We start from the raw sequence: 15,890 nt of genomic DNA on the forward strand, positions 1-15,890 counted from the left end.
AATCCTTTTGCTTATGTTGTGGGATAGATATGTTTCAGTGGAAAAACGCTTCCCCTTCTTGGTATTATAAGGCTGGGCACATATCTGTCCCTCTGAAAATATTAATTGAACAAAGTAAAGGAAACCAGTAGAGTTACATGAGCAGTCCAATATAACGTAAATCTAAAAACTAATATTGAGTGGCTAATAAAAAAATATAATTAGTTTTACCCTGGGTTTAACTTATAACTCAAGGAAAAGAGACCTTACTAAATGCCTTATGCAAGCTTTGGAAGACATGATTCAGTAAACCTTAAAGTTTTAAAACATGGAATTCTTTGTTTACAGCTTTTCTCACTGACACAAAAATGTCAATTAAGGAGATAAAATTGGGTCTGGTTGACAGAGCTGTTCTCTGGGGACCTGGAAGAGAGTGTCTTTGTCTTGCAGATCAGAAATATAAATACAACAAACAGTGACCTTAGACTGAGCCTAATTCCCTCAACGAAATAGAACTTAAGGCCAAGAAATTTTTGGCATTTTAAAACTCAGAACTCTGACGGGCCCTTCAGAGGTTGTGAAGAAATCTTAACTGTCTGTTTCATAAATAGTATGCCTTAGTGGTTTGAGCAAGCAAATTCAGCTTACTGCAACTTTTATTATACCTATCTTATAAGTAAGTTTTAAAGTGAAGCTATGAGATCTCTAGCTTTTGTCTGATTATAAGCCAGTGTACACATTATAGTGGTGAGATATTTCTACTGCTAAAAAAAAAAGTCAAAGTGAAAGAGCTCTGCTTAATTGACGTAAAAAAATAAGAACTTAAAAATTAAGTATTAAGATAAAAACTGAACAAATTGACATTCAGCATCGCGTGAAATGGAAAATATTCAATATTAAGATAATATATGACATTGTTTAGTTTAAGTATGTTCTAATTAATATAGACATCTTTAAAGTCATCAATATTAAGTATAATACCTTTACTGTACCTAGGTTTAATGAATGTCAAATAAAATCCTGTTATATCTGTTGCAGATTTGTCAAAAAAAAGACAGTATTAATGTGGTGTGGTAAAATTTTAAGTAAATTAAATGCAAATGAGATGAGAGCTTTGGGTAAATATTTAATATATATTTTTAAAATGTATGCTTAAGATAATCTCTAAACGTTTGGTATCTTTAAATTCTAGAGTTGTGCAAAATTAAGTTAAATGATGGGATTTATTAAATAGCTATGCCATTTTGAGATAAAATAAGATTGAAATATGAATTACTTAATATTTAACTTCCTCTTACAGTGAAACTAAAGGTGTTTAGAAATATTAATAAATGGTTTGTGCCACACTGAAAAAATCTCTATTATTAAGGGAATGATCTCAGTATCCAAGGAAAGTAATATAAATGTGTAAAGGAAGATGTAAGAATGGAATTATATTTTGTTAATGAAAAATAGTGACTTTCTCCTGAAGCTGGTTACTTCTGAATGGAAGAGAAAATAAGGGACACACTAATATGAGTATAGAAATCTGTGGAAGGCTTGTGGAAAAGGAAACCTGAGGAAAGTGTTTTGTACGTGGTCAGAATTGGCTAAGTTTAGAATCAAATTGGGCAACGTAAGTGAATCTTAGAAGTAAGCTGGTACAAGAATAGATTTGGTTTTCTCTCTGTTAAGAGGAAAAAATTTTCTTAAAATGTTAATCCACATTCAGTAACAGATTGTAAAACTTCTTATACCACTTAGCTGATCTGTTCTGCCTTTACTTTTGATGTATTTTCTTGTTAATGAATTAGTACTACTTTACAGTGTTCTATATGTTTATCTGAGCAAGTGTTCTGAAATCTTTTAACAAGCTCTACAAATATCAAATTCTAATTAAAGTTCTTTTAATCTCCTGTTAAGTTTAGGATGCTACAGAGGGCCCCTGAAACATCCCAAAGAGAGATTTTAAACTAGTAAGATTCATTTGGTATGTTAAATAACATGGTATTTTCAAATGAATCATAAAACTTTTAAGGTTATACTGAATGAGAAAATATTATTAATATAGATATTATAGAAATTATATGGACTCCCTAAAATTCTGGTATATCTGAAATGTTAGCAGTGATAATTATGGTTATAGTGAACAGGTTTCTTTATCGATTATAGTGTACCGGTGTTTAACCATGCTTTTAAAACTTTTGTCATTTATAGACAGTTAATTGTTTTTTTCTGCTGGTTTTGCAAAATGCTTTCTCTTCAAGGAGATTTATTGTTTTCTAATAAATTTCAAACTATAGCACTGAACTAAACTTGGTAAGAAATTTTAAAGTTCTAATGAAAACTCTCATTAAAAGAATTAGTTACATGGGACTGAGTAAACTGGTGAATATGATTATAATTTTTGATATTGTTTGAAATACTACTGGCTTTTAACCTGTTTCCCAGACATAAAGAACCTCTTCTCCTTAAGCTAGTTATGGTTCACAGCAATTTGATAAATTATACCTATGTAATCACACTTGGAACAGTTATCTTTTCCCTCTATCTGATCCCTCAAGAGACTAAAAACACTTAGGTCCCCAGTGGCTCTATCAGACAAATTAGGAAGTTCATCTCCTAATAGATATAGGACTATAAAGGTATTTTAAGGATTTTAAAGAGAAAAGAATTTACCTAAATCTGTAAGGCAGAAACCCATGAAAAGCCTTGACGTGGCTTTCTTGGCCTTAGCAAACCTTAGCATTCTACCCTGAGACTCCGTATTAAAACTTCCAACACAGCCAATTTAAAATAGCCTATATTATCAAATAATCAGACTTCACTTGTAAAGAAATTAATCTTCATTTGGTTTTATTTGAGAAAACTAAGGGTAACCTTAGAGAGAAAAAAAGATTATATTTTAGTGGATACTAATTCTAGTTTTGTTAATTGAGGTCCATATTTACTAAGACACTTCCCAGATCATTCCTTGCTGTTATGTCACATTGCTGTACAGTTTAATTGAATTATGAAAAGGATACTCTAGGTTTGTTTCTGAAGCTCAGTAATCTATCCTTGGGTAAAGTTCCAATGCCCCATGACCTGCAGCCAGGGAATTATACATACTGGAAGAGGGATGACTTAAATTACTGTCTCCAACTTGAATGGAAGGGCCCTTTATCAGGCACTCTTAACTAGACCATACACACCAAAGCTGAAGGAAACAGACTTTCGGATTCATTTCCTATCAGAAACAGCCCCTGCAGTGCACTGGCCAATAGAGCACTGCTCACGTTAAAGCAGTGCCCAATTGGAGAAAAAGCTACCAGGCCAGGATGAGAAGAAGACGACATCTGAACTAGACAGCTGACCGAAGGCACCGGACCAGGCCTGTATAACAATTACTTTGATAATTTCTCCAACCTTTGATTATGAACTACTCCAATTGTTAAGCTTATGATAAATTACCTATGTCTAGTATTTCTGTGTTACCTTGGTGGGTTTCCCTACTACAAGGCTCTAACTAGATAGCCCTCAGAAACATTATTCTCAAAAGAAATTATAGTTCTGCTTAGGCCACTGTTGATCTTACAAGGTGGGAGACTTCACCTGGCCAATTAATACCTGCTGTGAGCCTGACAATAAATATGAACTTTCTCATAAGATCAAACTCAATGAGAAACACAAAATTTTAACCCAAAAATACAACTTCTCAACTATTAAATTCTTACTCGTGACCTTATTAATGTTACCAGTTGTATTACTTATATCCTATTTTATAAAATTGTTGTCTGTTACATTTCCCAATGTGTAACTAGGCCTACAAGATAGATGATTGCCAAACAACTTGAAGAAACAGATAGAATTTATAACTTTGAATAAAATAAATATAATAGTGTGATTCTAGGTATGGGAATGAGCAATGAAGGGTAAACACTTCCTGGATCATAATAGACTAGTAAGACAGGTGATCCAGAGAACTTTTAATATCAACAAGGCCTAATAAAAAAATCTAACACCTTGAATGGCAATTCAGAAGATTCTTCACCTGAACTAGGAATGAGCCATCGTAGCACCGTGGGACAAAACTGGTCATGAAATGTCTCTCAAAATATTGGTCGAATTAAGGACCAAGGGGGAGCACTGTGAATGAAAATACTGCAACCATGTCAGTAAAAAAAGAATGCTGAATCCAAGTCATCAGCGGCTGCTGCCAAACTCCAGCGAGGAGAGGCCTGAAGCCCGGCCTCTCAGCCACTCACAGAGATGCCCTCTGAGTGGACTCAGTGTAGAAAGTACAGGATACTGGCCCTAGATAGCCAAGGGCTTGCCAAAGGAATGAATTCAATGACCCAAATGTTTGCTTCCCACCATACATAGAAAAGCACTTAATACTTGAACTTGAGATATCTGGTTTTCTTTAGATGACAAGCAATTTTTTTATTGTTCCAATTACCAATTAGCTTCTATATATCCTAGCTCCTCCCCTACCTCTTGGGAGCAGTCCCTCAGAGTGATCTGAGAGGATTTCATCCCGGCTCGAGTCCTCCAGCCAAATAAATCAAATCCCTTAACATTTAGGCTGAACGTTTATTTCAATGAAGTCCCAGAATAGACACAACTCATCAATTCTGTAATGGAACACACTGAATCAGGAACCAAAAGCGTGTTCTAGTCCCGAAACTCTACGGTTTCCTCATTCTTCCTGTCATTATACAATCCCTCCAGAACTCATTAACTTTCTGTCTACTCCTCTGGCAACCAAACTCATAGAAGAGTCGACTCAGCAGAGCGCCTTGCTGGGGAGAAACCCCGCAGCAGCTCTGCAGGCTACCTGCCCTCCCTAATGCTCTGCTGACCCTTGGTGTCCTCCGTGGAGACCAGGCCAACAGAGCTCTTCCCAACAGCTGCAAAGTCGCACAAGTTAAATAAATCACTTTATTTTATACGATATTTTACGTATATATCCATCTCTGAAAACAGCTTTGCCAGAAGCCCAAAGCTTCAACATCAATCTGCAAAGGCAAATCCGGACCCCAAGGGAAAACAAGACTTAAGATGACGCTAAGGCCTCCAAAGTCCTCTCAAGGACCGTCAACTAAACTGCCTGCAGGTCTGCAGCTGCAGGCGGTTACATGACTGGTTTTAAAGCACCCCCCTCCTGCCCTCGGGCGCTACAATGTCCCTCTACGCCCTCCCTTCTCAGGGTAAGAGCAGCCGCTGCAGAACCTTGCAGGGCAGCACTGAGAGGACTGGACAAAGAGGATCAGAGCTAAACTAAGCCTTCTGATGACACGAGCTTGTCACTCTGTCACTTTACAGATGAAGATATATAGAGAGAGGTGGGGTGATATTACTCAAAGTCACACCGCTAATAAGTGGCAAAGTCTATATCTCTGTTCTTCCCTTCGGCGTGACGCCCCAGCTGGGAAGCCCACAGGGTTTTCTCGTGTCTGCCTGAACAGTCCTTTCCTGTCACTCATAATCCAATACAGGGTCTGACTCTAGCCTGTCTTTTCAGCATCTTTTCCCTCCAGTCTCGCAGGAACAAGGCGGTTTGGGCCACTGTATGACTTCTGGCTCCCAGAAAACTCAGTGCTTAGGCTGGTCTTGCCTGTGCATCCGGCCCCCTGCTCAGAGGCTCTTCCTTCCCTGCAGGAAGACGTTCACACTCTCCACAGGGACACCCCCTCAGGGGAGCCCTCTTCTCGCCCTCAGCATGGCAGGTGTCCCAGGCCACATCCCGAGCTGCCCCATTAGGACTGCGGGTGCCCAGGTCTGCTAATCAGACCAGCAGCATCAGAGCCAGGGAGTATGCCCGGGCCACCCTGTAAACCTACTGCCCTCCTCACAGCCCCCAGCCAACAGGTCACCTGAAAGTCACAGCAAGTGCCCCACCCAATCCAAAGCCTCTTCATTTGCCACCACCGCTGATGACTGGTCTCCAAACGTTGGTCAGTCTCGCACAAAACAGCACCTTCAACTGTGAAGCAGGGGGTTTTCACTTCTGCTCCCCATCCTTACTGGAAACGTCAAGGGAAACGAAGAGGCCTTTTCTCAAAACTTTTCTGATGACACCCTCCCACCCACAATACTCATATGCTCAAGAGCTTTGGCTCCACGTGATTTTGTTTCTCTGACGCTAAGTGGCTCAAAACACTGCGGGATTCTTTCTCTTTTGATTGTATTTTTACTCAATATATCGGCTTTAACCTGTTTTTGTCTCTGTCTTCAGTATCCCTAGCAGTTGCCACTTCTTATTCCCTTCAGCAGCCTCCCTCCCAACATCTAGTCTAGGAAATCTGCTGTGATGAGGGGCCCGGGGGCAGTCACAGAAGATGCAACTAAGGCACAGAGAGGCTACATAATTTGCCCAAGAAGATCAGCTTCAACCCCAAACAGTGTGTGTCAAGGCCCTCTGTTAAACTCTTATGCTAAGCAAGCTAACTTTTTGTAGATTATGGTTATAAACAGATGAGGTATAAAAATACAAACAAGGACACACATCAATTCTAAGATGTTCCTTAACTCCAATATTTTGTTTCTATTTATTTCTATTAAAAAAAATTAAGAACCTCTGCAGTCTGAATAGCAAAATGTTACTGGGCTTTAAATCCAGAATATAGAGGTGTTAAGTGAGTCATTACTCATATTTATTTGTATGTTCACAAGACAAAATGATTTGAAAGTCCCTCTCCCCTCCCCCTACTCACTACTGGCTCTCACCTGAGCTCCCAGACCACACATTTAACAGCCTTTAAATTTACCCACAGCTGAACTCCTCAGTTTTCCCCCAGAACTCCCTCTGCAGCTTTCCTCCTCAGATCACCGCAGGAGCATCATTTACCTCATTAATTCACACAGAAACCTGGGCCTTACTCCATCCTACATTCACAGACAGAATTAATCATTTACTTTTTACCATCTAAACGTGCCTTCAATCTGTTCGCTTTTACCCAATGACCGTCCCACCGCTCTAGTGGAAGCCACCAACACTGCGCACCTGGACTCACGAGTCTCCCAAGTGGCCCCACAGCCACTCTCCCCTACTTGAGACAAATGGGATTGTGCCACTCCCGTGCTTTTGGGACTCTTTTCAAACTCACTGTTCTTAGAAGAAACCCCAATTTCTTCACCTGCTGAAGGTCTTTGCTATAAAATTGTCAGCTCAGGGAGGGCAGGACACCCCCTTTTCCCTCGGCCCCACCCTCTGGCAGAGCATCAGCTTGGGAGGACCTGCTGAGCTACACCAGCCTGTATTCTAAACCTGGTCTTGTGTTCTTAGCAAACTGCTTCACTTATCCATACAAATCCAAGGTAGATTAGAAAGATTTTAGATGTTTAGCTAGACTATTGATTTGGGGATTTTGCACTAGCAACTTGCAATTATATGTTCTAATGATTCTGTCTTCTTAAAGCCACACCCAGATTAAAGGAGTATTTGTGGAATGTCTTCGGAGTAAAAGAGACTGTACTTTTATAGAATTTATATTTTATAACATGAACAACCTGGGCAGAATCACAAATGAAACTGCCTCACAAGTGACAGAAGACAGGTGAGAGGCATAAAGCAACAGGTAGCAAAGATGTTAACAGCAAAGTTGATTCTCCAACCCCACCAAAATTTCCTGAAAGAATCATTCTGAATTTTAAAAGTAAAAGACTATCATATAGAGAAATGAAATAAATAATCCTCTTCATCAGGGTTTCATGATCTCACTCCAGATTCTTTAGCAGGCCATACTGAATCCTAGCACAGATAAATCAGATGGACTAGTGGTGAGAAATTTCCAGGAAAAGTGCAGTAATTCCTCCACTTGTGTAAGGACATGCACTCACCTGCCGAAGGTGAAAGTAGACCGCATCCTGGAGAAACTCGGAAGCTTCCAGGCTCCGCTTCTGGATGCCGAGGACACGGACAGCTTGGAAGCATGCTTCTAACTCAGTCACCGGCATTCTTACACTGCAGGGGAAACGGAGGCCCCCAGTCAAGAGCAGAGATGTTCCAGTCGTGTATCACAGGCCGTGCCTCGGGGACTCAGTGCCCTGCAGCAGCCCGGCCCCAGGCGAGGACACGCAGCGTTTTCCACCCAAGCAGGAGGGGCACTGTGCTTGAGAAAGCCCATCCCTGATGGGGGCAAGAGGGGCTGGTGGGTTTGAGTGAACTTGTAATTGTCCAAAGAAATATGCCTGCATTCATTCAAGTGATGCAAACAACTGTAGCAGGCTATTTAACAAAATTTCAATTGTCAGTGGAAATTTTGCCATTCCTTTCCGCTTGTCCTCTGCACTCTGAGACAGGCTTAGGCTCTCTTACACCTGCAGCTCTGAAGTAATAGTTGTGAAGTCATTTTACTTTGCTGCAAGTGTCCTCACTCCCCGTTTCACATTTTCTGTCCTCTCTTAACACAGTCGGATATCTTCCTGGATCCTTCCCTGAGTTCCTTGTTCCTCCTCCTCAGATCCTGAGATAAAGGACAAGTGAAGACACATGACCAGAAAGGCACTGTGGACTTGAACGAAGTCCTCAGTGACCCCCTAGGTGAGTGCTGCCCACCCCTTACCTTCGATTCTCAAGGTTCTGCCCAGGGTGACATCCAGCCCAGAGAGGTGGCCCAGGTCAATTAAAACCTATGTGGCTTGGGCGCGGGGACAGGTACAGGAGCTGGTTCCGGAGCCAGGCCCCTCACCACCTGTGCTCCCCTCTCTCCCGAGGTCCCGCTGCCAAGTACTCAGGATCCGTGATCTTATGTCCTACTCTTCTACTCTACTCAAACACTTTTCCTTTTCCTTTTTCCCCTAACTATCCCCAGCTGGAGTGATTTTTCAATCACAGTATCTGAAAAAATTTCCTGCAGCCGAAAAAGAAGTCTCCAGAGGACAATGCCCATATGCTGGTTCCTGAAGAGAGCCCCTGTCTAGGGGGACCCTCACCAACACTCACGGGGCATCAGACATGTTGCAGGGTTGGCCACCCCAACAAGAGTTTGCTGTCACACCAGGGCCCGCACAGCATCCCTGCTCACAAAAATATTGTTGGCCCACTTATCGGTTATTAAGAAGCAAAAATACAAAATTGCTCATGTTTCTTACTAAAATTATCTATGAAGCTGAAAAGGGAATTGTAATAAAAAAGAACAATTTTGACCCTATGTTTGATCTATTCCTTTGGCTTTAAACCTGTGCCCTGTTTTCTAGGCTCAGACTTGGTAGATCTGCACCATTTGTAAAAGAAAGTTGCCTTTAGCCTGAAATCTACAGGAAAGCCTATTCTCTTGGCCCTGATCTTTAAAAATGTTAGCTCATCTGCACTTCTGTAGAGATGGCATGTTGCAAAATAGAGAATAACCTTTGTTTTTTTGGAGGTTTTATAGGGGCACCATGATTTGATCCACATGGACATCTGCAAGAACAGCGGATTCAGAGGACAAACAATTCATGCAGCAAGAAGTATGCAACAATCAACCACAACCCAGCCCCTTTTTATTATAAAAGGAGATTGAATTCTGACTTGGGGAAGATGGATCTCGAGGATATCAGTCTGCCGTTTTCTGGGTCTGCCAGCGTTGCAAGTAAAGTCACTATTCCTTGCTCCAACTCCTCATTTCCCAGTTTATTGGCCTGTCATGTGGCAAGCAGAACGAGTTTGGACTCGGTAACAAAATGAGTGCATTGGAGGTAGTATTTATCCACTGTTTCCTTGTTTCCAATATGTAACATGTACATCATTTATGATCTAGTGCAAATAATTCATCAAAGACAACCACAAAAAGAAAGTTTACTCACCTAGCTATCAACACTGAAGTCACAACCTGTCAATTTTATATGCTGTTTAACAACACAACGGAAAAATATAATATAGGGAGTTAATTCCATGGAAATAAAATTATTTCTACTCCTTCAATACTTTTTCTTTTCTTTTCTATTTTATTTTGTTTTGCCTATTGAAAGGAAAATAATAGTCAAATCATTTTATTTCACGTATTTTTGTTATAGTTACATTCTTTAAATACTACAAAGATTTAAATTACAAAAACAAATTGTTCGTAAATTAGTATAAAGATATATACACAATCAATGGGGATTAGGAAAGGAATGGACATTTACTAAAAATCCACTGCACTCCAGTCTTTTACAACCATATCCTGGAATATAAGCTCTTTGATCCAGGGGGCCCCACCCCCTTTCTCACTGCCGAGTGCCTTAGTAATCAACTACCAAGGAACCATCATACAACCACGCGATAAGTACTTTAGGTATAAATGAGGGAATTAGCTCATCAATTCTAAAACAAAAACCATAAAATAAATACAGAACTTATTTACAGATAAAGAAAATTGGAACTCAAAAAAGTAAAGTTACTTCTCCAAGGTCACAAAGCTAATAACTGGTAAAGACAAGATTTGAACTCATCTGCCTCATTCTAAAAACTAAGGTGGAAAACGATTTCGACTGGGGAGGGTCCAGCAGCACAGCCTATCACCCTATATTTGTTCAGATCTAGCCTTAGACAGCCTGAGACAGCACCCCATTCCTATGGAACTTGAGGGAAAACAATAACAATAAGGATTTTATATCCAGTGGTTTGTTAGGTCTCATTTATATAAAGTGTCAGCAGGTTAGAAGAAAAACTCTGGAAAATATGAGTGGGTCCAGAGCTTTTTGCTGATTAGAAACTCAGTCTATCAGTACAGAGTGACCTTTCCATGAGAGGGCACATGAACATAAACTAAAGGCAGCTGAGCAATGAAAACTAACAAGACCCTGGAACTCAAGCAAGAAGGATCCCTGCCATCCCCCAACCAGTTGCCTCTTCACCCGCGTGGACACGATGGCAGGAGACCCAGGTTCTTGTCCAAGTTACACCATCATGGATTCTCACCCATAAAAAGTTACGACTCTATGCTGTCTTAAGTCCCTTAAAACTCAAATATGATGACACCAATATCTCAGCAGAATATCTATGTCTCCACTTCCTCTCTTCTAAGAGGAGAATATTTCTATGGACACAAAGCAGAAATCCAATTTAAAAAACCATGCACGAAGCCAGGCGAAATTCTGCTCAAGAGACTTTGCTCTCACGCTCAGTAAATGAAAACTCAGAAAAAGTGGTCCTTCTCCCTCAGCAAATGGGAGGTAGCCTGATGTGTGTGTGTGTGTGTGTGTGTGTGTGTGTACGTGTGTGTGTGTAAATCAAATACAATCAAGTCTGGGATGTGTACAGCTTTTTTTGTCACTGTCATTTCATGGGGATGAGCCAACATTTAAAGTAATTTGGATCTGGTGTTCTGAGAGATTCTCAGGAAGTTGGTGGAGGAGGTGAAAGAGAAGAGTAAAGGAGGAAAGAGGTACATGAAGCAAAGAAGTAAGAATACTGCCAGGGAAAGGCAAGACGTTAGTTTTGTTCTTCCTTGCACCACATATAAATTAGGGACTCGCTTTCCCCTGATGACTTATCGAGCACTGAGTTGCAGAAGAAGAAGCGACAGCCCAATTCTTACTGAGCTTGTGACTGTACGTGGCATCTTATAGACACAAATCATTTACCCTGATCAAACACTCTAGCAGCAGGCCGTAATTCTCCTGTTTTGAGAGACAGGAGTTCAAACAGGATGTATAACTTGACAAAAGTCAGAGGACCAGTAAACTAAAGAGGATGAATTCAAACTCAGATCTGAATGCAGTCTGAGCTTCCCACTCCCAGGACTGGAAAATCCTTAACACACAGGCTCCCCAGCTCCTCTGCAGTGTTCCTGGCACCAAGCATTTCCCATGGCAATGGTCACCAGTTCTCACAGACACAGCGCTCTGTGCAGCCAATGACCTTGATCAAACCTTGATCATCTACCTGCCACGCCCACCAGGCTTCACCATACAGGCAGGAAAGCTGGCTTTCAAGTGCATACAAAGCCATCCCTGGTCTAATCTGGTCTCTTCTGTGGCTTCTCCAGCCTAAAGGTAGCCATGAAACTGCTCACAGTTTGTACATGAGCCTCACAACCTCTCTCCATTTGTCTCCCCACCTATACCACTTAGCTAAGACCATTTTGAGAACCTTGGACACAAATTTTTAAAAACAGAAAAGAAAGGATTCTGGAACAAGTACTTAATACTTACAATTTTAAATGACAAGTTACAAAGTGAGTATTTACAAATCTAATCTTCCTTTCTAAATGTCAGATTTAAGCATTTAAAAATATAATAGCAAAAATTTCTCACAAAATTGACAAAAACATAAACAATAATCTGGAATAAATTCAAAAATAATGGCCATGTTCTAAATGGAGAAACTTCAGGATTCTACTGAGGGGTAAAGTAAGAGTTGTGAATGTAGAGACATCAACAAATTGCATGGAGGAAGGCAGTTTTGTAAAGATGTAAGTTCTCATTAGAATAATTCAAAACTTACTAAAAATTCCCATGAAAACGCCATTCTGATTTTTTTTTAACTTGAACAAAATATTTTGGAATTCTTCAGGAATAATAAAGTCATAATTCTAGACAAGAAAATTTAGGATGGAATAAAATAATCAAAAAAAATTCAGACTGCCAATTATTAAATAAATTTTTACAATATATAACATATGGTGCTGGAGTAAGAAAGGCAGATTGACAGAAAGGAACCATGAGCTCAAAAAGAGACTCTAGTGTACATAAGTATTTTGTACAGGTGGGATTTCAAATCAAAGAGAAAAGTATGACTTCAATAATTGTCCTGGGACAATCAGAGAATCACCTGGAAAGAATAAATCCTATTCCTGTCATAAGGAGCAGAAGATAAATTACAGACAGTGATATAAATATTAAAAAGTACTAATAACAGCAAATACAACACTTTGCTCTTATCAACTCAACTTACCCTTACATTAACAAGTACTATTATCATCTCCATGTTAGAGATTAAAAAAAACCTACAGAAGAAATTTATTCCATTATAAGAAATTATTTCTAAGAATAATGTCAAAGATAAAACCCATAAGGAAGACATTTACTATCATATGAATATTTTGAGACACAACCAAAATAAAAAACCTCCTGAACAAAATGAAAGGCAAGAAATGATAAGAAAAAGCTCTGTGATACATGTTGATGAAGACAAGGGGTTAATGTTCATAACATACAGAGAGCTGTCACAAAGCAACAAGAAGCTCCTTCACTTAAATGTGTGCAATGGAAAAAAAGGTATCATTAATTTTAAAAAAGTCAAATGGCTAATGAGTAAAAAATGCTCAATACCTCATTGGTCATCAAATGCAAACTAAAACAATGAAAAAGCACTTTTGCTCATCATATTGGCAAATATTTTTAATACATATTCTAGCTAGTGTCCATTTGTGGGAGAACAAACCATGAGTGACATTTTCGGAGGACGACATGTCAATGGATATGTAAACTCTGAAAAACTTACGTACACACTGACTCAACACCACTTCTAGGAATTGTTTCCTTTAGGAAAAAAAAAATTCAGTCCAAAAAGATGTACCCATCAGGGCATTTACACAGCACTGTTTACAATGGTGGGAAGAAAAACTGAAGTGAAATCATATCCAGCAATAGAGAATTGGTTACATAAGTAATTGTACATCTTTTCATCCCCCACTGGAGAAGGAATTTCTAGAGTCACTTGAAAGGAGTCTGTGATGAATGTAAATGTCACATCCAGGGACTAAATTTCCAGAAGCCTTAACTAAAGGAATACACATACAAAATCATAGGAATTTCTGTACAAGAAGGATGCCAGTCAAACATCCTTTCTGACAGTGGAAAATGGAGAAAACTTAAGTGTCCACCATCAAGACAATGATGCGGTAAATCACAGCGACCTGCGAGCACTGAGGGAGCCAGCGTTTCGCCGTGGTCCAGGGCCTTGTCCACAGCATTCTCCCACCAAAGGTGTCCGTGGACAAGAGACCACACCCGCACTTCAGGAGAACCCTCCACTCTTTCTGAAAGGACTGGGTGAGTCTGGAGTGGGAGGACGTGTATGATATACACCTGAGTGAATAAAGCGAGCAGCAGAAAAACATATAGTATGGTCTCATTTTTAAATAAAGCATATATACACACACGTATATATAGAATTCTCATATGTGTGTATATATGTATGTCATAGGCATAAGGGTCATGAAATATATATACCAAATTTTCAACAGCTTTTACTCTCAGGAAATAAGGGGAAGGGAGGTAGGGGCCTTCCTGTACCACCACAGTTCTCTTTTTAGTATTTCAGTTAAGTATACTTGGAATTTAAAAGTTTATTTAAGTCCGAAGTAAAATGGACGATGACTCCACAAGACAGAATGCTATACTGGTCATCAAAAATCATTCCATTGGAGATAGAATATTGTAGAAAAACATATAATAAGCCAAATGGAAAATGGAGGTGTCCACACATTAAACAGGCACAGAGTGCTCTCTGGTTTTTTATGACAGAGGTGATACACACTGAAGAAAATAACAGAAAAAAGACGTTAACGTGTTAATTATTATCTTTGAATAGTGGGACCAGGATAGCAACTTTGCCCCCTTTTTCAGACTTATTATTTTAAATGCACATTCTTTTTCATCTGAAAAAAGCATTTTCAGGTGTGTAGTACCACGCATTGGAGAATAATACATGAATAATTAGAGAAACAAGTAAGTAGGAGACAAGACAGCAGCGTCACACAATGTACAACGGGCGATCCTGATTAACACTACACAGTTACATAAGGACCCACAGAGTGACAGCACCAGCTCTAACAGGGCGCTGCCCCCTTCTATTTGTCAGCAGTGTCTTCAGGGCTGAGGTAGTTCTGAGCACGGCCAGTGTCAGTGCTGGTGTCTGGATTGATGCTACCGGGCGTGAGGGCACCTGCAAGCCGAGAGGAAGAACAGAAACCATCCTCTGCCTTTCCTGTCTGGTTTCTTTGTTACTTTAAGAGAGGCATATATAAGATAAACTGTGTATCTTCCCAAATGAAATTTCAGTAATGAAATGGTTTTTAAAGTCTACACAGCTTATATTCTGCCTATAAATGTCTTTTCAACAAAGATCATATTTATTTAATGTTAATTAACTCAGTTAATTAACTTCCTGTTGAAAAATTCTAGTAAAGAACATGAAATGCCGTATGTAAAAGAACCACACCTGCAGTGACTAGCTCAGCTGTCTTGACGGCAGTGCAGTCAGCCCCCACCATCCCGTGGCCCTGAGCTCCTGATGCTGGGAAGAGAGCACGCTGCTGCCTCAGATGGAGAGAAACTGTGAAAGCATTTTTTGAACTCTACAGCAGTGACAAAACATAACTGACAAATCCCAGGCTCCTTTGAGGCTCTCATTTTCTGTTTCTGGCCAACCCCCGTCAATGAGCAGAACCACCCCATTCCCGAGCCATGGGACTCACGTGGGAAGCAGTTTTGGAGAAACTTCCAGGTATAGAATGTAGCCAACTATATGTAGAACTCTCACAAAAGAAAAGATGCAATACTCTGATTTTGGAAGACATTCAAAATATTCTTCTAAGCCTAAGTAGCTCAGCCACTTCTTTATTTCACGGTCAATGAGCATCTCCCACAAACCCTGTTTCCCTGTGTCTGCTGGGAGCCTTAGGCACACTCTTGCTGTCCATCTTGTAAGTCACAGGGAAGAGGCGTGTGTCTCACGCCTACAACCGTCATAAAGACTCGCCTCCTAGCTTCACTGTATGAACTTGACCTCATTTTCTCACCTGTTTATTTGGTATCTGTTCTTCTGTAAGCTGCCTGAAACGCGTTTTGGAACATGTCAGAAGAATCAGTGGGTCGATAAATGGACAGATTGAGAGGTGAGAGATGGGCAGACAGACAGAGAGTCTCCAAGAAAAGGGAACAAATAAAATTTCCTATGCAAAAGCCTCTTCTAATCAGGGAAGGAAACCACCACGGAGAAGTGTGAAGAGGCAGGTAGCTTAGGGCTGTTTCCTGGA

At 40.1% G+C, this 15,890-nt stretch overlaps 1 protein-coding gene and 1 long non-coding RNA gene across 10 annotated transcripts in view; one reads left to right on the plus strand and one right to left on the minus strand.

The window, feature by feature from the left end:
• The window catches only part of LOC140694037 (uncharacterized), a 333,619-nt gene that overhangs the window by 178,814 nt on the left and 138,915 nt on the right, over positions 1-15,890 (plus strand). The gene's annotated exons all lie outside the window — the stretch shown is intronic.
• The window catches only part of LOC140694023 (trafficking protein particle complex subunit 9-like), a 59,554-nt gene that overhangs the window by 19,829 nt on the left and 23,835 nt on the right, over positions 1-15,890 (minus strand). For 2 of the 9 annotated variants that reach the window (XM_072957516.1, XM_072957515.1), the window contains exon 2: positions 7,783-7,906. In XM_072957516.1, coding sequence (XP_072813617.1) covers positions 7,783-7,906 — 124 coding nt within the window. Of the gene's footprint in view, positions 1-5,694; positions 5,967-7,523; positions 7,694-7,782; positions 8,039-8,168; positions 8,409-15,890 lie in introns of those variants that run through there. The other 7 variants (XM_072957517.1, XM_072957514.1, XR_012069761.1 and 4 more) reach the window with 7 other exon arrangements.

The sequence above is a fragment of the Vicugna pacos genome, unplaced genomic scaffold (assembly GCF_048564905.1).
Source record: "Vicugna pacos unplaced genomic scaffold, VicPac4 scaffold_20, whole genome shotgun sequence".
Lineage (NCBI taxonomy): Eukaryota > Metazoa > Chordata > Mammalia > Artiodactyla > Camelidae > Vicugna > Vicugna pacos.